This window comes from Chiloscyllium plagiosum, unplaced genomic scaffold (genome assembly GCF_037043375.1).
Source record: "Chiloscyllium plagiosum isolate Xiang-an unplaced genomic scaffold, Cpla_swu_hap1 HiC_scaffold_9, whole genome shotgun sequence".
NCBI lineage: Eukaryota > Metazoa > Chordata > Chondrichthyes > Orectolobiformes > Hemiscylliidae > Chiloscyllium > Chiloscyllium plagiosum.
Window position 1 is genome coordinate 62,970,339 of NW_028270147.1, and position 24,180 is coordinate 62,994,518.

At 40.6% G+C, this 24,180-nt stretch overlaps 1 protein-coding gene across 3 annotated transcripts in view; it reads right to left on the minus strand.

Moving 5' to 3' along the window:
* ror1 (receptor tyrosine kinase-like orphan receptor 1) overlaps positions 1–24,180 on the minus strand; it is a 306,261-nt gene that overhangs the window by 85,422 nt on the left and 196,659 nt on the right. For all 3 annotated transcript variants that reach the window (XM_043699447.2, XM_043699446.2, XM_087990688.1), the window contains 2 exons: positions 15,789–15,857; positions 96–383 (listed from right to left, as the gene is read on the minus strand). In XM_043699447.2, coding sequence (XP_043555382.1) covers positions 96–383; positions 15,789–15,857 — 357 coding nt within the window. The remainder of the gene's footprint in view (positions 1–95; positions 384–15,788; positions 15,858–24,180) is intronic.

The window sequence follows — 24,180 nt, forward strand, 5'->3', positions numbered from 1 at the left end:
CCCAGTACCATTATTAAACTACGTTTAGTGTTAGGACTCCCTGTTTTATTTCCTCAAGTACATAAAAGATTGTAATGCTTCTCAATAGATCTTACCAAATTTGACGAAAAGCACACCCGTGGTTGAAACAGATTTTTGTCCATTTGTAGCTACACATTGGAAATAACCAGTGTCTGTAGTATCGAGGTTTCGTATTCGGAGACGGGAACCATAGCTGGTCAGCCGGTAGGATATCCGCCGTGGTTCCTGGACAACTGGTGCATCATTCTTCAGCCAGCGGATGGTTGGAGCCGGATTGCCGGAGACTTTGCAGTATAGCTCTGCAGTCTGGCCAAGCGAAGTTGTGATATTATTCATTGGCTCATCCAACGTTAGGTAGTAATCTGTAAAAGAGTTTTTCAAAATTATCTTTAGTTGCAAGTCTGCCAAAAGGCTCAATTAATGTGGAAGATTAATAAAGTTTATTCGGTGACAAAGAATACAAGCACTTTTGACATCGATCAGTGGCTAAATCCATCATCATGTTTCATACTGATCCTTACAGACCACATATGTCTTAAGCTGAAAGCACTGTCTGTGTAGAATTAGTTTGTTCAGTGTCAGTTGATGAGAAAGTACAGTGAAAATGGTCAGATCTCCCATCCTTTAAAGCTTGGGTCAAATGAAGCATTTTCACTTTACATTCTGGTTAAGATTTCGAGATGGAAATGTGTTGCTGGAAAAGCGCAGCAGGTCAGGCAGCATCTAGGGAACAGGAGAATCGACGTTTCGGGCATTAGCCCTTCTTCAGGACATTAGCCCTTCTTAAGATTTCGAGCCCCATTCCAACTTGATCTGGGTGACACTTCAAGCCATTACATAAAAAGTGCTGCATTATTGGAGGGGCTGATATGTTTAACTGAGTTAGCTCCTGTCGCAATATTCAAAGAGGAACAGGAGCAATCTCCATTGCTCTGAGGAATATATATCCCTCAATCAAAATCTGAAAACAGTTGAAATGGTCATTATCTCATTCATATTTCCTGGTCCTTGTTGTGTTGAAATGGTCATCACATTGCAGCAATTAACAACAATAATTACTTCAAATGTACTGGATTGGCTCCAACGCACTTTGGGGCCTCTCGGGACATAAAAGGTGCTATACAAATGCAAACTAGGTCTTACTTTATTGCATTGATACCTCCTGAAAAATGTACTTGTGTGCCTGTGTGCCAGGGAAAAGATTGGGTCAAGCTAACATAAATGAGATTTTGCAGTGGTCAAATAGGCTGAATACATTCATTTCAATAGCCACCCAGCTAAGATGAGGAAAATGGAGTTCATAGAAACTCTGCAGTGTGGAAGGAGACCATTCAGACACTTGAATCACACTGACCCTCCAAAGACCATCCCCAACCAGATCCATGCCCCTGCCCTATCCTTGTATTTCCCATGGCTAAATCACTTGGTCTACACATCCCTAGACACTATGGGCAATTCAACATGGCCAATCCACCTAACCTGCACATCTTGGAGGAAACTGAAGCACCCAGAGGAAAACCACGCAGACCAAGGGGGAATGTGCAAACCCCACCCAGGATAGAATCAAACCGGAGTCCCTGGTGCTGGGAGGCAGCAGTGCTACCCACTGAGCCCCCATGCCACCCACCATGAGGCCACCATCAGATCAACCTTGGAACAGCCCCAAATGATGGAACAGCCCCAAAGGGCCAAATGGCCTACACTTGCTCCCAATTCTTGCGTGTTCTACTTAAAATGGTCTGGTGCTCCTGAAGCAGTCCCCAACATAAATTAGTACCTCCAGTGAACAGCAAAACTCAAAAACATGAAGAAACAATTCACTTCTTAAAATTTGTAAGTAACTCGACACAAATGTGATTACATTATCTTGACATCTACAGAAAGAACTTTCCTGGATTTGAAACATTTAACTCCTGTCATAGCATGTCCTTGTTTACAAACTTTCTCTTCTCAGACCATTCAACCTGAGCTGTTATGTTGTTAAACACACAGAGCAAAGAAAGTTAAATCTCCAAATATGTTCAAGGTTTCTTTTTTTGTCTGTCACAAAACACCGTGTGACCTCCATCCTCTCTCTAACTATAATTTCTTAAATGTTGCAGCTTATACTTGGCAATGTTGACTGCTAATTACTTTGTGAACTCCAAATACTTTGTTACTTTCTTTCAAGATGAGACACACTGCTGATAGATCGACACGGGAGCTACTGCGTTCCAGATTGTACTAGCAAATCCAGCAGAGTCATTTTATGGTCATGAATCATCAGGGCTGCCTGAAGGTACTGCACACGCAAGGGATTGGCAGGCTGGTGGGAGTAAATTAAAATTTCAAAACCCCCTAAACACGAGTCTTACAAATAATAGACTGTCTGAGTTTTAATAGCACTGATTGGGAATTAATAATACTAAGCATTTAATGAGGTCTATAACCACCCAGCATTCTCTTGAAATTACATCCTAACGCCCTACTTACATTGTAGAACTGATTCGAGAACAACTAGCACAGCTGCTTGCAAGCCTACAGTTTTATTTCTGTCCGCAGTACGCTCTCTAGTTCATGGGGAAATAGAAACCGGTTAGCAAGTAAATAATCACATCGGTGACCTGTTTGGCAAGGCTGAGCCAGAAAGGTCACCACCTCGACCAACCAGGTTATTGCCCTACTATGGATCTCACTATTGTAAGGTTGAGTTGTAGCAGCTCCATAAATAGCAACAACACCATCATCATCTGAGTGGTAGTGATTTCGAAGAAACTGAAATTTAACCAACATCTAAATCTTGGCTAATATTCATCGTTTCAAACGGTCAACACGGTTTTCTCTTTACAGATGTTGCTAAATTTTTCCAAAACTTTCTGTTTTTGTAGCAACATCCCCACATTCCTCTGCAAAATCTGCAATGGGATCTTTCCATGCTCTTCTGAAAAAACTGGTAAGACTTTAGTTTAAAATCAAATGAAGCATGTCCAACAGTATAGCACTTCCCCAACAGTGCAGCAAAGCCTCTGCTGATCTACAAGGAGTGGAATCTGAACTCTCAACCTTCGGACTCAGACCAGTCCGCCACTGATCTACAGCTGGATGCTAAGCCCAAAAATATTGTACTGGATGCATTCAGGTCATCCCTTTTGATCCCTTGGTATTTAGCTCTCGTCTCAATATCTTCCAGATAATTTCTGATTACAAAGAATGTAACTCAAAAGTGCTGTAATCACAGCTACCATCTTGTTCCAATATCAGAGAGGTGACTTGCCAACATATGGAACCTTTCGCAATTTAAAATATTCAGACATCAAAATGACACACAGATCCTACCATCTCAGACGGGGATTCTTTATATTGTACAACTGTGAGTTTAATCAAAATCAATTGGAAATTCTGTTCCCATCATGCTCCGCCATCACCACCCCCAACCCTGTTACTTTCTGTTGAGAATTAACCCCAGAACAACCATTCTTTGTTTTAGTACTCAAAGAAATCCTTTACACTTTCCATGGCAACTTTATGCAGAACATAAACTAATTTCTCCGACTGGTTTATGTTGGCAGGCTTTTGCCTTAGCCTCCTCACTTCAGACTTATCTCAGACAGAGCAAGGACTCTCGGCTTTTACAGTTATATAATTAAAAAAGAAACTTTATACATCTTAGACATCCCAGGAAATTCTACTTCCTTCTGTCACACTTTTTATCTTCAGCTATTTCCTCTCATGAAGGCTGGGTCATTCAAAGACACAGATCCATACATGTTGCCCTGACATACCACACCCAATCTGCTGTTGTTTCTGTCTGTACCTGGACACTAAATACCAGCAGACCATAAAGGGCATCACGGAGAAACAATGAAATTGTACTTATTTAGCGCCTTCCACCATCTCAAGGTATCCTGAACAGCTATAAAGCTAAAAACACACTGCTGGAGCGGAGAACCTTTTGTATATATCAGGAAAATAGTCATGTGTCCTGGTGAGGTTTCCAATTCCTGTAGGAGGCAGACTGGAGAAGGCCACAATCTCCCATCCCTGGCTGGCCTGCCTGTTTGCCAGCACGTTCCCGCTTCCTCTTCACAAGCAGTGGACCAGAGCTTCAGCAGGTTTGATCCCAACCCCAATTCCCTTCAGCCAACCTTTGGCGATGACCATAGCTGGGGCTGCATGATGGACAGGTTCTACTTTGGATTATCAGCCTGGCAGCTGAAGCTGGTATTAATGTCATCTTCATTCTTGAGGTGGCCTCTCTCCTTTAGCTTCAGCAGGCAAGTCCCACCTCAGACAAAGAAGCTGTTGAACTCTCAGAAGTGTACAGTGTCCGACTGGCCTCCCAGCCTTGGGAGCCTGCCCACTACCCTTCAGTCTATAATGAACATTTTCCCTGGATGTTAAATGTCCTGCATGATGAAAATTGTTGTGGGCCTCAGGCATCAACTTAATATGGAACCAGGACTTAGAAATGGGCCAATGCAAGCCCCAACCTCAGAACTAAAATATGGACCTCTGCCTTGTCCTCAAACAATAGCCACAAAATCACTGCACTAGAGAGGTTGCAAAGGAGATTACAAGGATGTTACCATGACTGGAAAATTGCTTTTATGAGAAAAGACTGGATAGACTGGGGTTGTCTTCCTCGGAACACAGGTGACTGAAGGGATTTTTCTTTGAGTTATAGAACATAGAACATTCCAGCGCAGTACAGGCCCTTCAGCCCTTGATGTTGCGCTGACCTGTCATACCAATCTGAAGCCCATCTAACCTACACTATTCCATGTACGTCCATATGCTTGTCCAATGACGACTTAAATGTACTTAAAGTTGGCAAATCTATTACCGTTGCAGGGAAAGCATTCCATAGCCTTACTACTCTCTGAGTACCCTTCTATACCCTTATACAAGGTTGTGAGGGGTCTGCATAGAGTGCATGTGGAATGCTGTGTACTGTATTGGTCACCTTATTGAAGGAAGGATGCAAATGTAGGAGACAGTTCAGAGAAGGTTTACAAGACCGATAGCTGAAATATACGGCTAATCTTATGAGGAAAGGCTTGAAAACACTGGGGTTTAGAGGAGTAAAAGATGACTTGATTGAAATATATAAAATCCTGATTGGTCTTGATGGGATAGAGAGGATGTTTCCTCTAACGGGAGAATAAAGAACTAGGTTAAAAATCAGGAGTCACCTATTTAAAACTTAGATTAAGGCTGAACCTTATCACTGAATCACAGAATTGTTAAGATGTAAAAAGAGGCCATTCGGTCCAGTATGCCTTCACTGGTTCTTCAGTCGAGCATCATTATATACTGCCTATCTCCTCTGATTTCCCCAGCCTCTTGTACATTATTTCTTTCTGAATAATTTTCCAAAATGCTCTTGAATGCCCTTAATCTGCCTCCACCAGACTCCCAGGTAGCGCATTCCATATTCTAACTATTTGCTGGGAGAAAAGGATTTTTCTCATACCTCTCTTGGGCGGCACGGTGGTACAGTGGTTATCACTGCTGCCTCACAGCGCCAGAGACCCGGGTTCAATTCCCGCCTCAGGCGACTGACTGTGTGGAGTTTGCACGTTCTCCCCGTGTCTGCGTGGGTTTCCTCCGGGTGCTCCGGTTTCCTCCCACAGTCCAAAGATGTGCAGGTCAGGTGAATTGGCCATGCTAAATTGCCTGTAGTGTTAGGTAAGGGGTAAATGTAGGGGTCTGGATGGGTTGCGCTTCGGTGGGGCGGTGTGGACTTGTTGGGCCGAAGGGCCTGTTTCCACACTGTAAGTAATTTAATCTAATCTCTTGCTTCTTCTGCAAATCATTTTAAATCAATGCCATCCTGTTTGTGCTCATTTATGTTTCTCTCTATCTATTCTAGTCCGCATGCTCATGATTTTGAAAACCTCTATCCAATCTCCTCTTAGGCTTCTTCAGTCCATTCCATCACTGAAATTTCTCATTCCTGAAGCCATTCTTGTAAATCATCTCTGCACTGTCTCCAACGTATTCATGTCTCTCCTATAACATGGTACTCATATTATACACAATGCTCCAACTCAGGTTTAACGTGTGTCAGCTACAAGTTCTACATCATTGAAACTTTATTGCTGGAACAGCACAGCAGGTCAGGCAGCATCCAGGGAACAGGAGATTCGACGTTTCGGGCACAGGCCCTTCTTCAGGAGCCTGTGTTCCAGCAATAAAGTTTCAACTTTGATCTCCAGCATCTGCAGACCTCACTTTCTCCTACAAGTTCTACATCACCTCCTTATCTTGTACTCTCTGCCCCTATTAATACGGCCGAGGGCACTGAATGCTTTACTTCCTGCTTTCTCTACCTGTCCTGCCGTTTTCAATGATCTGCATCCATTTACACCCTGGTGCCTCTGTTTCTGTATTTTCCTTTAGAATTGTACCTCCTATTATATATTGGCTTTCAATGTTATTTCCACCAAACTGAAACACCCCTGCCATCTATTTGCCCATTCCACCAACCTGCCTGTATCTTTCTGGAGTTCCAAATCATCACCCTCACAGTTTACAATCCTTTCCAGGTTCGGTGTCATCTGCAATCTTTGAAACTGTCGCATGTACACCAAGATCCCGATCATTAATACAAATCAGGAAAAGCTAAGGTCCCAATACTAATCCCTGGGAACTCCACTACAACCTTCCTCCAGCCTGAAAAATATCCATTGATCATTACGGTTTCCTATCACTAAGCCGATTTTATATCCACGTTGCTACTGACTCTTTAATTCCACGATTTACAACTTCTCTCACAAAAATAAAAGAACAAACTCTAGATGCTGGAGATCTGAAACAAAAACAGAAAGTGCAGGAGAAACCCAGCAGCCCTGGCAGCACCTGTGGAGACAGGAACACTGTTAATACTTTGAGCCCAGTGATCCTGCATCAGATCTGTTCAGTTTCTTCAGCACTTTCTGTTTTTGTAACTTTCCTGAAAAGCCTATTATGTGGCACTGCATCAAACACCTTCTGGAAGTCTACGTTCACCACATCAATAGCGTTACCTCCGTCACCTCTTCAAAAAACTTCAGCAACTTAGTTAAACAAAAACTCTAGCCAAGTGCCAAATGCAGTATGTATTTTTCAGAGGACTTTTCACTCCCAGGCCTAGGAGTTTTATCACCATATCTTACCAAACTTGCTTCATTAACTACCCACCCCAACACATGGAATCCCTCCTGTCTCATCCCAACCCTCTCTGATCAAACAGCATTCCCAGAACAACTTGCCACTCAATGAGATATTTCAAAATTGACTGGAATCCCTCTTCCAATATGGTCAACACCTTCAACACAGAACAGAAAGGAAAAGGACAGGCAGATGGAGGCAATGTTTTTCACTAATCATTTAAATTACAATATTCAGGGCCCAATTCCTCATGAGCATTCTCATATACAACACAATCAATCGCTTCTGTTCAGTGTGCGTTAGTGATTGAGAGACCAATACCAGTCTATTGAGGTTGCCTGAATTAATACAGGGCCCTTCAAATATTATGCCTACACTGTGTGCAAATATCCATAATTTCCCAGTGTAGTGTGGGTATCAAATGCTGATTGTTTAAAGAAGGAAAGTCTGGTGAAGGAGTATTCGAGGGATTGTTCACTGATTTGAAGCAGTTCATTGCAGGAAGAACGATTAATACTGACTGTGTACTGTTGCAAATTCAGTTGGTGCAGTATTTCCCATGATTAGGTGATTCTGGATCAGCTCCCAGACTAGTCTAAAGTTCCAGCCCCCACTGAAGTGAACAGAGCAACTTTGTGCTATAGCCAATTCATCCCTGTAACATGTCACAGGAATGCTTGTGGGAATGACAAAAAAAAACTGATGGAGCTGGTCTCCAAGTCTGCAAAATCAATGTTATTTTAACAAAGAGTGTAGGAGTTTGCCTTTGATAGTTGAAACTTGGAAAATTAATCCTGAGATGTAGTTTTACTGTCCCTTATTGGGGACTTCTTACAGCAACTCAACTAGCTAGTGCCACTAGAAGCTGGTTAAGGATGGCCCAGGATGTGTTGTACTTTTTATAAAAGTCATCTGAAAAGTCAAGGCATCCAAATGAAATAATGACTCCATCGTTATTTTCCTCTGATTTGTAGGGGTGTAATAATTTGTGGTCAACCTATTATAAATTATTACACTTGAACAACAAATCAGTTTATTTTTGAAAAAGATCTTTTGGCTGAACTAGTCTTTCAAGTGAAAACTAGGCTCACTTCTTGATACTGCTGCCATTTGATCTCTCAAGTTCTAAGTAAAAAGAGACATATTTTATTTTGAAAGATTACAAAAAACAGTGCTATTTCTGCTCAAAGTTAAAAAAAAACTCACCATCTCCTTCTCTGCTCTGGCAGACTTTCAATTTTTACAATGTTTTAAATAATAGATCAGAATTTTAAAAATCTGGTTTTTGTATTAAGAAAACAGATATTTGCCACCATTAGGTTTTGCTCACTCCTCTGCCTTTTCTCTTTTTCTTGGGATTTTTGATTTCCCATCTTTTCTTTCTCTGTCCTCCAAAACATTTGAAGTCACAGTTAAACCAGCTATTGATGATTTACAGGAGTAAAACAATGGAAGAATTTTAATTGTCCCAAATGCAAATTTTGTGATGCCTCTCATCATTGTTGTTTTAGGTCAACTGTGAAGGGCTAACATCACTTAATAAGCTGCTATTCATTCACTGAAGTTTCAACAGGCAATCATGACTTGGAGATGCCGGTGTTGGACTGGGGTGTACAAAGTTAAAAATCACACAACACCAGGTTATAGTCCAACAGGTTTATTTGGAAGCACTAGTTTTCGGAGCATTGCTCCTTCATCCACCACAACCACCTGATGAAGGAGCAGCGCTCTAAAAGCTCGTGCTTCCAAATAAACCTGCTGGACTATAACCTGGTGCTGTGTGATTTTTAACTTTTAACAGGCAATGTGCTCCCCTAGCACGGGCCTGAACCATGTCAATTGCTGCTGTTGTGCACAGAAAGATTCTTGTAAATACTTTTGCATTCTCTCAGAATAAAGGGGAGCACCAATAATACAGTAACACAACCCACTAAAATAAAACACTGTTAATGTCAGGTGTCCGAAATAAAAGCAAAATGCTGGAGAAGCTTCTCCAAAGATACTGCTAGACCTGCAGAGTTTCTCCAGCACTTTCTGTTTTCATTTTAGTCCAGAAATATTTTTGCGTGCAGCTGAGTATTCGTTCTGCTCTCCTCCAGACCCTGCAATCAAATTGGGTTCTACATATTCAATCCCTAGCCTATGTCAAGTTAGCTAATCTTGCTTTATAAAACCTGGCAATCACATTAGGTCAGCTGTGAATGGTTAAAAGAAACTTACTGCTGATCACTATCTGAAAAAAGTTGCATACATGGGAGAGTGCCTGATACGCATGGAATCCTACACTTGAAATGAAACCTTCGGAAGGTAAAGGAAGAAAACTAACAGCAAGGATTAAATGAAACAAAAAGGAGAAGACTTAGCTCTGCTGGTCACCCCCAATCCCCTCCCCTCGTTATCATTAACCTCGCTACAGAGCAGATCAAATCCCAGTGTGTATATTATCTCCTGTCCATTTTGAGCTCCATAATTAATGTTAGATACCATTCTTGACATGTTTGGAGTATTTGGCTTGGGGCTGTATCCTGCCATAGAGATCTGTAAGCACAAGTATTCCATATTTTCCTACACTATCCATGATGTCTTCTCATCTCTTCTTCGAAAAGATTTCCTTTCAAGTGTTTACGCTTTTTACATTAGGTAAGGTAATTTTAAATGCAATTTAGGTACAGGTTGGCTCTCTCACTGTCCCTATTTTAACAGACCGCAATATTGGTGATATTCCTGGCCCTACCACTGAGCAGCGACTTCTGGAAAGTCCATGTATGGTAAATTAAAAAGGAGTAGGATCTGGTTTAGTTGCATGGACTGTGCAATATCTGTTATTTTCAGAATGGAAATAAATGGTTTTTGATAAGTTCCAGAAGAGCCACCCGCATCTTTTATGTTTACTGTCCCATCTCAGTTAATCTGATAGAATGGTGGAGCTAAATGTCCTAGCTTAGAAGTGCCAAGAAAAACCTGCTAATTTCTATGCGGGGACAAAGTGCTCTCATGTGTTAATCTGAGGTGAAGGACAACCGTGATGTTTGTGGGGATAGGAAAACTAGCCTTTCAAATGTCATGCCATGAGTGAAAATCAAACTCATATTCTCCAAACTTTGATTCAGCTCGTTGTGAAATATGTAAGCAGTTCAAAAACATGTTCTCTTGGTGGCCAATTAGGTTTATTCAGCAAGTAACTACACAGAACAGGAAGACAGCAGCTGCTACCCTTGGATTACCCTGGGATTACAATTAATCCCAGCCCATGTAGTCTGGGAGAGTCAAAAGCAGAACAGGATACCACAACCTGAGTATTCTCCAATGGATATTCTGAGAGTGTGAATACTGGATAAGGAAAGCAATGAGCTTGGTTACCCGAACAGCAGGACAAGGTCCATCATGAAGACTATCCATACACAACAGGCACTTGACTGCAATGAAGGAAGGTGCCCAGCACCTACAGAAATGCTGGGACAAAAGATAAGAGAGAAATGGGAAAACAATATAGCTGGAAGCTAGTAAATGTATAAGAAGTGCACTATCAGGCACTCTTTTGCCAACTGAAATCTTGCACAATGTTATGTGATTTCCTTGCCAGTAAATACAATCAGATAATGAATAACTGATCAACTTTGGTGGGTTGTATAAGTACTAGGAATGCCATTAGATACTCAAGAGCAGTCAATGTGTTTAGGTGACGCAACCAGTTCACTGGAAGCTAGCAGAGAGCAACTGTATTTTTACAAATCTAAAGTAAAAAACTAGATTGCACTTCTTTCTTTTAAATCCATTAATTATGTCCGAAAAGCTAAGGGCTGAACACAGCAATCATCCATTGGTCTGTGTCCCCTCTGTTGATTTCTGTGCAGGGGGTAGGGAAACCATGACTTTAATAATAAAACACTTCATTCAATACCTACAGGGTGATGCATCAAAAATCTTGTCAATTCTTTTCACTGAATGCAAACACCATCTCACTGAAACTCCAGCATGCCATCACCCACGCGTATATAGCCTCTGATTCCCCATCATGCCAAAAGAGATCTGCTATATATTAAAATATAATGAAATACAGCAGGGAGCAAGTTGATAACATGTAACTAGTATTTTAAAAAAGTGTGCTATATGTATCAGTTACACTCAGCTTCTGCCATATATGGGAGAGAAGGTTGTTTAGCTAACAAAAAGCAAAAAAGGAGGCATAAATTTTCTTTCAGGTTGGCAAGATGTAATGAGTGGTGTGCGAAAGGGATCTGTGGTGGGACCTCAACTGATAAAGATTTATATAAATTATTTGGGTGGAGGGATGGGGACATTTTGTTGCCACATCTGTACATTAAAAATTGGGCAAAAATATGTGAAAATATAAAATTGTCCATTTTGGCAGGATGAACAAAAAAATTATCTGATCGTGACAGATTGCAAAGCCCTGAGATGCAGAGGGATCTGATTGTTCATGTTCATGATACATAAATGGTTAGCATGCAGCTACAGCAAGTATTTAGGACTGCTCATAGAATGTTATCCATTATTGTGAAGGGAATTGAATATAAAAAGGGAGGTTATGCTTCAGTTATAAAGGACTCTGTTGAGACCACACCTGGAGTACTGTGCACAGTATTAATTACCTAGGGCAGGATGTAAATGCAATGGAAGGAGTTCAGAGAAGGTTTAATGAGGTTTAATCCAGACTAATATTTGGAATGATTGGGGTGTATTGCAAGGAAATGTTGGACAGGTTAAACTTGTTTCAGATGGAATTCAGACAAGTAAGAAGTGACTTGATAGAAATGTACAAGTTTCTGAGGAATCTTCACAGGTAGATGTGGACAGATGTTTCCAGTTGTAGGAGAATCTAGGACTAGAGGTCACTATCTAAAAGTATGACATAGTTGAGGTGATTGTTTCTCTCTCAGGGGGTCCTGTCTGAGTCTTTGGAACGGTCTTCCTGAAAAAGGTAGTGAGAACTGAGTTTTTGAATAATTTTAGGGTGGAACTGGAAACAATCAGATTAAACTTGATTTTATTAATTGGTGACTAGCATCTCCTGCTCCTCGTCTGCATGGTTGGTAAACTATATAAAGTAAATATAAAGACTCTGGCTCCATATTCTCTCTATCCAGAAGATCACACTTTGTCTTAAATGTCTGTGTGTGGTGAAAAATCAACCCATAAACTTTGGGCTGAAGAGTTATGGAGAGCAGGTAGGAAAGTGGAATGAAGACTGTGAGCAGATCAACCATGATCAAATCAAATGGTGGAGCAGACGTGAGGGGTTGAATTGCCTACTCCTACTCCCAGCTCCTATGTTCTTACATATGTAGTCCTTTTGTTGTGCACAATTTGACTATTATTATGAAAAAATACACTTTGTCAAAACTTTTTGTCTTTCACTCATCAGGACAATATGCAAGAATATCAATTTAAGACAAAAACCAACACTGATACTGTACAAGAGAAGAGTGCTGATTAGTTGACAAGTGGACTCTGTTTAGTAGGGATAATAAATATATCTGAGCCTAATATTTCTTAATACTGTTTTGTATCAATTTAGCATGAGAACTTTATAAGAGTTAAGGAATGCAAAAAATGCCAAACTCCAGCATATTTAAGTCTAACCTGTCCAACCTTTTCTGATTAGACAACTTGTCTATTTTATATATGAGTCAGAAAGCTTTTCTGAACTGTTTCCTTAGACAAAGAGACCAAAACTGCACAAATTACTGTAGATGTGGTCTCAATATATAGGGCATATACGCCCTGTATAGCTGAACCACAACCTTGGTCCTTTTGTATTCAATTCCCATCACGCTAAATGGTAACATTCTATTAGCTTTCCTCATGGTTTGTTGTACCTGCAGTCAAGGTTTTATGATTCATGCATCAGAACATCCAGATCCTTCTGCATCTTAGAGATGTGTCATCTCTCAGCATTTACATAATATACTTATTCTTTTACTTTTCATACTAAAATTGACTATTTCACATTTTCCCAAATTATAATCCACTTGTTTGACTTTTAACCATTCACTTAACATATTTATATATTTTTGTCACCTTACTACGTACGCTTCACAACTTATTCCTATTCTTCTGTCAATAAACTTGAAAACCATACTTTCCCTTCATCCAAGTTATTTATTTAATCTTTATTTTTATCCTTTTGTTCCTTATGTAACCTCTAGATTTAACTGTTGATCTGCTCTTCGAATTGTGCACTGTATTCCTTCCTGTCACTGTCATTTTAATATTATATATTCAATGCATCATGTTGCATTATCCATTTGTTTAATATATGAAGAGTCATGGGAACTCAGGATACAGAATAACCTCTGGTTGAGTTTGTGATTACAGCATCGCAAAGTGACTTTGCTAGATTTCATTATAAACACAGCCAGAGGAATCTATAATGGAAAATAATGACACAGGAAGTGTATACAGATGTATGACATTTATATACGTATATATCATAAATGTAACTGTGGTATGTAGAGGGAATAAATTGAATTATTTATCTAACTCCAGGGGTACGTAAAGTACTTTGGAAGGGAACTCCCATGGGGTTTTCTCGGTCTTCTTTCTCAATCCCTAGAGAAACAATATAAACAGAAGTTGTTGGCCATTTACGTGGTTTTCACCACTTCTGCCACTAGAGAATCCCAGTGGAAGCTCCAGGAAGTTTTATTTTACAGAAACTAATCAAAAAACAGTTACTGCCCCTCTGAGGAGATTCCTCACAAACTTCCTTCTAAACACTTCCAAAATTCCTTCCAAATCCAAGAGTGTTATAAGTGCATCAGCAATTCACATTATCACTCCAGCAATGACACTTCCTTCCCCCATAAGAACAATGCTATGATCTGCTGGTAACTACACCATTCTCTCAACAATTTCTTGTTGCCTGTCCTGAGACTGATGACACACTTTTGACCAGACTTCCATCAGTGCTGGTTTACTTTTGTGAAGGCGTGCATTTGGTCAATTTTCTGTGGAAGGCATGAAAGACAAGTCTACACCCTGTACATGTATATTTTGCAGCACAGCCTCATTCAATGGCCTCAAAATCACATAAGTGTAATGGCACAGGAGAAGGCCATACAGCCTATCATGTCTGTACTAGCCCTTCAAATGAGCATTATTTACTGCCAACCTCCTGTTTTTACCTCATACCTTGCACATCCAAATAATCACCCAGTACCCTCTTAAATGCCTCCAGTGTACAGCTCTCTAAGTGAGTATCAGAGATGAGCATCCTAGTGGGTTTTCCCCTTCCTCCTGTAGCTTCAAGAGATGTTCTAACAACCTTTCCTTTCCAAGATCAGCCAACGTTTTATAGGCTGAGTGAACCTGAAACCTTCCTACTTCATGCAGTCATAATCACACCAGAAGCTGCACTTACACATTCAGCTCCTGACACCACATCTAACATTATTTTTAAGACAGCACTACTCTTAAGGATTTTCCAGTACATGCTGATATTAGCCTCATGTCTGAAAAAGACATGAATTTCTTTATGGCTTTCCTTTACTGTTGGCCAAAGTTCTGGCTATTACTTCACAATGTAACACCCTTGTTTTAGAACCAGGAATTCAGGGAAGGATTCTGCTTCATTCTTGCAAATTCACCAACGAATTACCTGCAACATGCCTATTTGTGACACAGAATTACAAAACATCAAGAACAGAAGCAGACCACTCAACCTAAAATGTCCATTCCTGTATTTGTGCTCCACAGAAGCATTTGTTGACCTGATATGTTGATTTAGAGTCTGTTTCAATGCAGGTATTGTAATTTGCTCAACTGCTTCATGTGACAGTGAGTTCACATTCTACCCATTCACAGAGTGAAAAGATTTTTTTCCTAAATTTTGATACTGGATTCATTAGTGACTCTGGATGCCAAGGCAACTATAAACATTCTTTTGGTTATTACCCTACCAACTCCCTCCACGTTGACATCAATCAGGTCATGCTTCAGCCTTCTCTTTTCTAGAGAAAAACTCCTAGTCTATTAAATCCTACAACTAACGTAACCAGAAAAGCAGCAGAAAAAAATCATGGGTGTTGGTTAGCAATGCAGTTTGATGACTTTTCAAATACACTGCAGACAATAAAGTGAAAAGCTTCAATCAGAAGATGGAAACAGTTAAGCCTTCCTGTTGTTTTAATGAACAGAAGAGGAAGATAAATGAGAGGCCTAGAGGATTGTACGCTACAAGATTTATAGACTTTCCATATAGAGTTATGTATTTTAGAATCAAGACTGTTTCATTTAAGCCCAGACAATTTCACAAGTTTGACAGCTACAGAAAGCTAAACTACTCTGTTCTGACAGCATCAAAGCTCCAGAATTTCAAGGAAACCTTGAAACACACATCCTGTTTGAATTACAGTATCATTTTGGTGTCCCAGCGTCTCCAACCAGGCTCCAACAAAACAAATACTCAGTAAAATCACTTGCAGATGTGGACCATCGCAGAAGAATGTTTCACTCCTTTATACAGAATCTCGTCCAGTTTTACTCCTAAAGTTGCTAACAGCATGAATGCTGTTGTACAGCACAGGAGACACATATGTGTGAACGTTTTGAGGGCTGGGGTGAGCAGCATTCTATAATTCGCTGGAGTTTTACGATATGAAATGGCTGCTTGCCTGAGTCACTGGAACTGTTCCATGCTGGCGTGGAAGGCTGCAACTGAGGTTCATCTGGTAAATCCATTCCTGAGGAAACCGAAAAGAAACACTTAGTAATGTCTGAATAGAGTCTACCATAATTCATGTATTTACAAAGACATTTAAACTCTCTCCTGCTGTGATGACAAACATCAAAAGCTATTCACTCCTTTTTTTTTGTTTAATGAAGTTGCATTGTTAAGGGTAATACAAAGCAATATTCTCTACATCTGCAAATCAGCGTTAATACATAACTGCTGTTACCTCCCAGAAACATACCTGAAACAAATTCAGTCCAACAACTATTCACTAATTTCCGCATCAGTCTTCCTTTTCACTTATCAGAATGAAATTGTTAATTATTGTCAAACCAAAGCTTGTTTTATAGAGTGTCATCATTCACTAGTAAGTGGGTTGAGACAGTTTAAACTCATTTCACACTAGATCTTTATTTATATCCATCATCAAGTGGCAATCTTCAGTCCATCAATCCCAGCTGGAATTGATCCAGAGGTTCCCTGAGAGGAAAAGACAATGCTGCTAACCCACTGTATTAACTAACTCTTTAAATTTTACTCTTTAAAATACAAACTGCTCATTTATTTTAGAATGGGCTTCTGGACATTATCAGTAAACTTATTCAAATGTGTTACAACATAGCTCTGGAGAGGTAGGAACCCCAGCCTTCTGGACTATGGGTAGGGATACTACCACAAAACAAGAGTTTGACAGATTGGTTTTCTCAGCTTCTAGCCAAAAGGTTCTGGTTATTTATTGCTTAAAATATAATACAATGTGCAGGTGGCATTGTATTGATAGGCTGTCAGATCACAGTCAAGATTAGAGTAGCGCTGGAAAAGCATAGCAGGTCAGGCAGCATCCGAGGAGCAGGAAAATTGACGTTTCGGGCAAAAGCTCTTCAGTAGAAATGAAGGGCTCATTCCTGATGAAGGGCTTTTGCCCGAAACGTTGATTTTCCTGCTCCTCGGATGCTGCCTGACCTGCTATGCTTTTTCAGCACCACTCTAATCTTGACTCTAATCTCCAGCATCTGCAGTACCCCCTTCAGCCCTGTCATATCACAGTGATGGACTACGTAAAGATAAGACTGGCAGACACCCAAGAGTCTTTACAAATAGATATCGGGGATCTATTTTAGCTTCAAATGAGGTAAGAGACTCAACAGCTCATTTTATGCTTTGATCTGGGTGACTGCAATTTTAATCACAGAGATAAGAACATTTGTTTACTCCAAGCCAGTAAGCTCCTCTTTAAATATGCAGATCAGGTCCTGAAGATGTCATCATGGTCTGATCTGCTATTTTAAAGTTAAACCTGAAGGAGGGATCATTGGAGGTTTCCTCACCAGGAACTCTGTGTGGGTGCAAGTTTGGTAAGTTTGTAACAAATATAGGAAGTGCTGAAGAAACTCAGCAGGTCTCAGATCAGATTTCAGATCTCCAGCATCTACAGTTCTATGGTAGGTTTGTAATTTATTTTTCAGTTTTCTTGGAAGCAAGAGCATCCGGAGTACTAGGATGTGTGATAATGCTTCTGTGACATGGCTTAACTATGCTGAGGGCGCCCTGCAATGCAAGTTGTCAATGGTTTTGTAAATGTTTTCCAAGAGGAAACCAGTGCTCAGGCAGCCACTCAGCTCCAACTGCTTGGTGACTTTGGTCACAACAATCTGCATTTTAACCGAGACCCAGCAGTTCCAGACTGGCACCACTTATGTCACTATATTCTCATCTGCGAGTTAAAATTCCATTACCAATCTTAAATGGGCCATCAACAGGACATGCTGTGTTTTACTTTTGACAAAAAAAATGAAAAGGAGATATTTGAGGATCCAAACTGCTCTCATTAACCTCTTAGCCATTGAACTCAGCATGGATCGAAATGAAAAGCAAGTTCTTTGGTGGCTGCTCATTTAGGAAATGTATGTGGAAGAAACTAAAGTGAGTAGAAAACTTGAAAGGGGTGCCATTTATAGAAAACTAAAATCTTCACAGAATACCCCTCTCAGGGGTACAAAAGGGAAAACATGAAAATCGTTTCATTTGATGAATGGAAGACAGGTGATTCATCTGATAACTTCAGACATAAGTAAAATACCCACGATCCATAGTAATATGGAATAATTGCCCTTTTCTCATTCCTTGCTTTATATCCAAATATCATGGTTGAGCAAGTCTCCATGAGCATGTCAGTTGTCAAGATGTGTGGATAAACACCTGTGTGGTATTACACTCAAACTGAGTGAAGGAAAGTACTCAATACCATTTGTGTTTGCTCTATTTCACACCGAATCTCAGCACATAACTCATTTTTAAAAACATCACTCCTTACAAGTATCAATGTATTAAACCAATCAAAAAGACAGCATTGGTTTTAGTAATTAAGGTTCTTCTACCTAATACGATTAACATGTAGTACAATAGACAAATCCTGCATTTTTCTTTTTAATTGGCCTGAGATTTCCAGTTTATTGGATTGCCTGCTTAATGTGCGCTTAGCTGTAGCTCAGAGCAATACAATAATACGTTTAGAAAACAATTTGCTCTCAAATCAGATCAAATTCTACAACAATGGCCTAGACAAATCATCCTGATGAGATTACTTTAACTGTCATTGTCTACAAAGTGCAAGAATGATTTACAAGGCCCTTCTTAATTTTATTCTTCAGAAATTGATGGCTTTAAATTGTTCGAATAGTTGGAAAAATGCTTGCTAAAAATAAAAGGATAGCAACTGTTCAGATTAGTGGACACTACCTTTGTCCTCATTAAAACATATTGTCTGAAAGGCTCCGCAGAAAATCATTGCGTGTGTATCTGGCAGCGACTCAGTAATGTCTGTGTGTTCACTTGAAGGAATTGGAATGGAGCTTGGTTGAGAATTGGTTGAGATTAACTTCAATGAAGTCTGTTCGTGGTCAGTTGTCAGCAACTTGCCAATTAACAGTGCAGAAAATCCAACAAGACTGCAGTTGAGCAGCATCTTCAAGGGAGGTGCTTTTCTTGATGGTGGATAGGGAGCAGAGAGATTGTACGGGGACAGACAATGCGACTTTGATCAGAGCACTCAGACTGATACTGCAGGAAAAATGCTCAACAATAAGTTGAGGTCAAGCAGAAAGTCCTCTCACTCTAATAAATAATGGATGCCAAAGTAAATTTTAGTGAGGCAACGTTGAGAGAAATATCCCAGCAATCAGCACTGGCACCAGGATCTGACTGCGGTCAAGGATTAAATGATTAACAATCTAACCAAAACTGTGAAGGGGAGAACATTAATCATCCCTCTCACGGATTCAGCTGAACCTAATTTTAATCTTGGTATTTTGAACCTTTCCCTACCCCAATTCCTATTGTTTTATTCAAGTCACTGTGAAGAATTTGTTGCTCCACCTCTCTCCTTGCATTCACCCTCAAAACCTACAGATGGTCAAATTCTCTTGCTCTTTCATGTCATTTCCTCCTGTCGCCAGGCTGCCTGATTTGGGACGGGGTACATATTTATCCATTTTCACTCGACGTTCAGAAGAAGCCAACAGACAGATGGGAATATGCCAGAACAAGAGGAGCACCTGCTTTTTTTATGGACACAATTCAACAATGATCCTCTTTGAAATCTTTGTGTGCTGAGTATGTTCCTATATCAAGATTGATCTTTGGTCAGATGTAGTTTATTTAAGGAATGGCAGAGATGTTAGAGATCACTGTTAGTGCAGGAGAGCAGAAAAGGTACAGGTGAAGTGCTCTGCAGTGAGATATTACCAAAGAGCTTTGGCTTCACAAACTTCTGAGATAATCCTCCCCCCACACCATCCTCCATCTCGTTAATAGCATTGCCACTGATTATGCTGAAGATCACCTCCATGTACTGTCCCTGTTGCAGTGTCATACATTGGACAACAAATCTGTGAGCTGAATCTCAGGATACCATCAAATCTGTCCAACACCAGGATAATTGCGCAATCACTCAGCAGTCAGCTCGCTGAGAACTCTATTTGACGTGCAGTTCAGCAGCTGAGAATAGGCCAAGTGCGTAGAAGCTAAACTATTGTTCCAACACAGCTTGCCTCTCATTTGTTCCACAGGATCAAAGGTTTTGTCAGATGGCAGACTGGTGCAAGATGAAACTGTCAGGACAGCTGTTAGATAGGAGAGCAAAGACTTGTGTGATCAATGGTGCTGGATATCACATACCAGTTCAGTTCGAATAAAGTGGAAGGTCTTATGATGCAGGGAGACCCTGGTGTGTTATATACAGGAGACTGCAGGGTAATGTGGGTGCAATCAATGACACCTCAATCTGGGGGGTGGGGCAGGGTGGTGCACATACAATCTTTGTGAACATTAGAGCTCTGCCTTTCTACTTTTAGCTTTCCATCTGGAAAAAGTTGGAGAAGTTTGATCAAATGAATCTGGCATCAGTTATTGATTAACGCAAGCAAAGACTGCAGGTCTGAAATGAGCTACAGATAAAGCCTTGAGCTGCAAGAGTTTTGAGTGCAATGGCTGTGGCAGTTTCATTTCAGAAAATGATAAAACTTATGCAGTCTCCTGTGCGATATGTACATAGAACATAGAAAAATACAGTGCAGTACAGGCCCTTTGGCCCTCGATGTTGCGCCGATCCAAGCCCACCTAACCTACACTAGCCCACTGTCCTCCATATGCCTATCTAATGCCCGTTTAAATGCCCATAATGAGGGAGAGTCTACCACTGCTACTGGCAGGGCATTCCATGAACTCACGACTCGCTGAGTAAAGAATCTACCCCTAACATCTCTCCTATACCTACCACCCCTTAATTTAAAGCTATGCCCCCTCGTAATAGCTGACTCCATACGTGGAAAAAGGTTCTCATGGTCAACCCTATCTAAACCCCTAATCATCTTGTACACCTTTATCAAGTCACCCCTAAACCTTTTTTTCTCTAATGAAAACAGCCCCAAGTGCCTCAGCCTTTCCTCATACAATCTTCCTACCATACCAGGCAACATCCTGGTAAACCTCCTCTGCACCCGTTCCAGTGCCTCCACATCCTTCCTATAGTATGGCGACCAAAACTGCACACAATACTCCAGATGCGGCCGCACCAGAGTCTTATACAACTGCAACATGGCCTCAGGGCTCCGGAACTCAATTCCTCTACCAATAAAAGCCAGTACGCCATATGCCTTCTTCACCGCACTATTTACTTGGGTGGCAACTTTCAGAGATCTGTGTACATGGACACCAAGATCCCCCTGCTCATCCACACTACCAAGTATCCGAACACTATATCTTGTGTTGTATCTTATTGTCTCTTAAAAGTATATTTTTAAATGACAGAGTATACCTTAGTATACCTCTAAGAGACATGATAATGACATGGCTTATGTGTCATCGCACAGTAGCAATGTGTATAAAGACCACATACTCCAACTTAATTCGGATCACTTGAAGCTTGACATGCTATTGAAAGCATGCTGCTCTGTTGGAATCTAATAGCTTAATATTAAACCAGATACTTATGTGCTTGTGAATGTAACATTTCCAGTAATCTCTGGCTCTAACAAGTGTTTGTTGGATTCTTCAATACCATGTTATTCACGCTTAATTTTTTATGTTATGGAAATAACATAAGCATCTCCACAACTAATAAAATATTCTGCTAGAGGCAAAAATCACATCTGTTCTGGATTATTAGCTATATGGGCTATCCCTGTAAACTGTGCTGCTACAATTTGCTCTTCTGCCAACTGAGCTCTGTTTCCATCTTTCTCCTCCTCCTCATCCATCTGTCAGACTAGAATTCCCAAAACCATCCCACATCGTAAAGAGATGCCAGAAGCTCTCTAACTGTTCGACCATTCCATGATAATTAATTCTATGCAGCAATGACTAAGTCCCAGAAAACACTGTGATCCAAGCAAAATACCTCCTTATACTTTCAAATGATAAGAGAACAGTTGATGGCTGTAGGTATAGATAAAAAAGTCTACTGTATATTTTGTTGCAATGGTTAAAGATAATGGGTCTAGTGGTCGAAATGTGGGCAAAAACAAAACAAGCAGATTTTTGCATTAGCTGTTTGAATATCGGAGCATCACAGATGAGCACTTCCCTATCTTCACCCCATTTCCACATGTACACACGTTTTAGCAGGAGTTATAGGACAGTGATTACAAGGAAATTCTGGCTGATTTACTTTTCCCCAGGAACGTCAAGACTAAATCTGACAAACTTATTGTCACTCCAGCTGAGATCAGCAAACTGTATACAGACCAGAAATCAAACCAGGCACTGCCCAGGACTTTATAACTAGTTTTAACACTGTGATGTGCATTTACTGACCACGGTATCATCAAAAGATTAGGGTAATAAGTATTACATAGGATAGGTTTTTAATGCTTACAGGTAAACAGTAAGGTAAAAATGAATCAGGGCTGACAAATACCCACATTTGCTTAGCAACTTCCTCCTTCTTCCAAAACACTTTATTAGACAGTATTAGTGTTTGGTACAAATAAAGAAATAAAATATCTTACAAACGGCACTGAAATTTACAAAAAACAATCACCAAATGGAAAGATTTTACATAAAACAGAATAATCAGAAAGTATCTCAAATACACTTTTTTTTGTATCACTGAATGTCTTCCATAATTGTGACATACAATTTGAAGTGAAGGGTATTACTTTGTTCAAATTAATTTGCTTGAACGCCAACACGACCATTAAAATGGCCGCCAGCCACCCTGTACTGTATACAGTACACAGACAGTGTCACTGCTGTGACCCTATCTTTCTCGCTGTGATGTGAAGTGTATGTGTGGATACTACGGACAATGTGTTACAGTGTTTATTTGCTGTGATGGTTTCATTTCTGTTAGAAAGACAGCATTCTGTGCCCTGTGACACAGAATCCTTGCACCCTGCTCAACTTTACTTTTCTTAGTTGTACAACTCACACCATTGTCTCATAACTCTCACTTCATTGTTGTAAGGGTATAAAATTCCACTGTGTTCTTTGTTCGGGGAAGAAGCTGTGGTTCCTTCTGATCAGCCTGTCAGTGACTGCTTCAGTGGGGTCAAGTCTCTTCTGCGATATTGCTGTTTGTTAAATAAACCCTTGTCAGTTCTCAGTCCCATCTGTGTGTTTGTGATCTCTGATTAATTGGGTTAAATTCTCTGACACGGTGATTACATGGGCAGCCATCTTTGTTCCAAGGTTGCTGCCATTTGCACTGACAGGCTGCATTCCTGGTGCATGTGCCATTGCTGTGTCACCGATGACACTCAGGGCAAAAAAGGAGCCTACCTGTTTATGCTAACCCCATGCCTAACTACGTCCTGCTGCAATGTTTCCTATGTTGTCACATTTGATTTATTGAAGCTTTTTCCAAACAAAAATATCATTCAAAGGAAAGCAAAAAGACTGAGTGTTGGAAATCTGGGAATTAAAAACGGAACCACAGTGCATTCCTCCAGGTAGCTGAGATTGCTTAATCCCAAGTGCCTACCTCGGACTAGCCTGGCACAGTCTGATGCTGTGGCCTCTATTACTGGTCCTGGGGGAAGGGAAAGCCCTGCCTGGGTATTACCCTGTCCAGCAGGAGCTCCAGGATCCTGTGGGCAAACTCTGGCACCGATCTCCCCCTATCTGCCATGCCAGGGGCAAATGTCAGGAACTGTTCAAGACTGCTCTGATGTGAAAGCTCTTAAAGGCAGTGGTGAATTCTAGGATATTGTTTTCTTTTCTTCATTCGCAGGATGAGAGCATCACTGGCTGGGCCACTGTTTATTGCCTACCCATAATTGCCCAGAGGACAGTTTAAGAGTCAACTACATTGATGAGGGTCAGTTAGCCAGACCAGGTAAAGATGGTTACCTTCCCTAAAGGACATCATTGAGCCAGATAGGGTTTTTTTCTGAAAATCAGCAATTAATTCACAGTCATCAAGGGACTCTTCATTCCAGATTCTTACTGAATTCAAATTTCACCATCTGCCATGGGAGGATTTGAACCCAGGTCCCCAGGGTATTATTTGGTCTCTCAAATTATAATCTAATGCCTGAATGGGCTGCATGGCATGTTGTTCCAGGAACCGCACATGGTAAAATGGAGTGGCACATGGTAAAATGGTACAGAATTGTCCAGGTTCAATCTCACCAACCCTGTACACAATAGTCCAGGTACAGTCTCACCAACACTGCACACAATAGTCCAGGTACAGTCTCATCAACCCTGTACACAATTGTCCAGGTTCAATCTCACCAACCCTGTACACAATACTCCAGGTACTGTCTCACCAACCTTGTACACAAGAAATAACACATGTGTGTTAGATAATTATTGAAGTGCTTTTGATACAA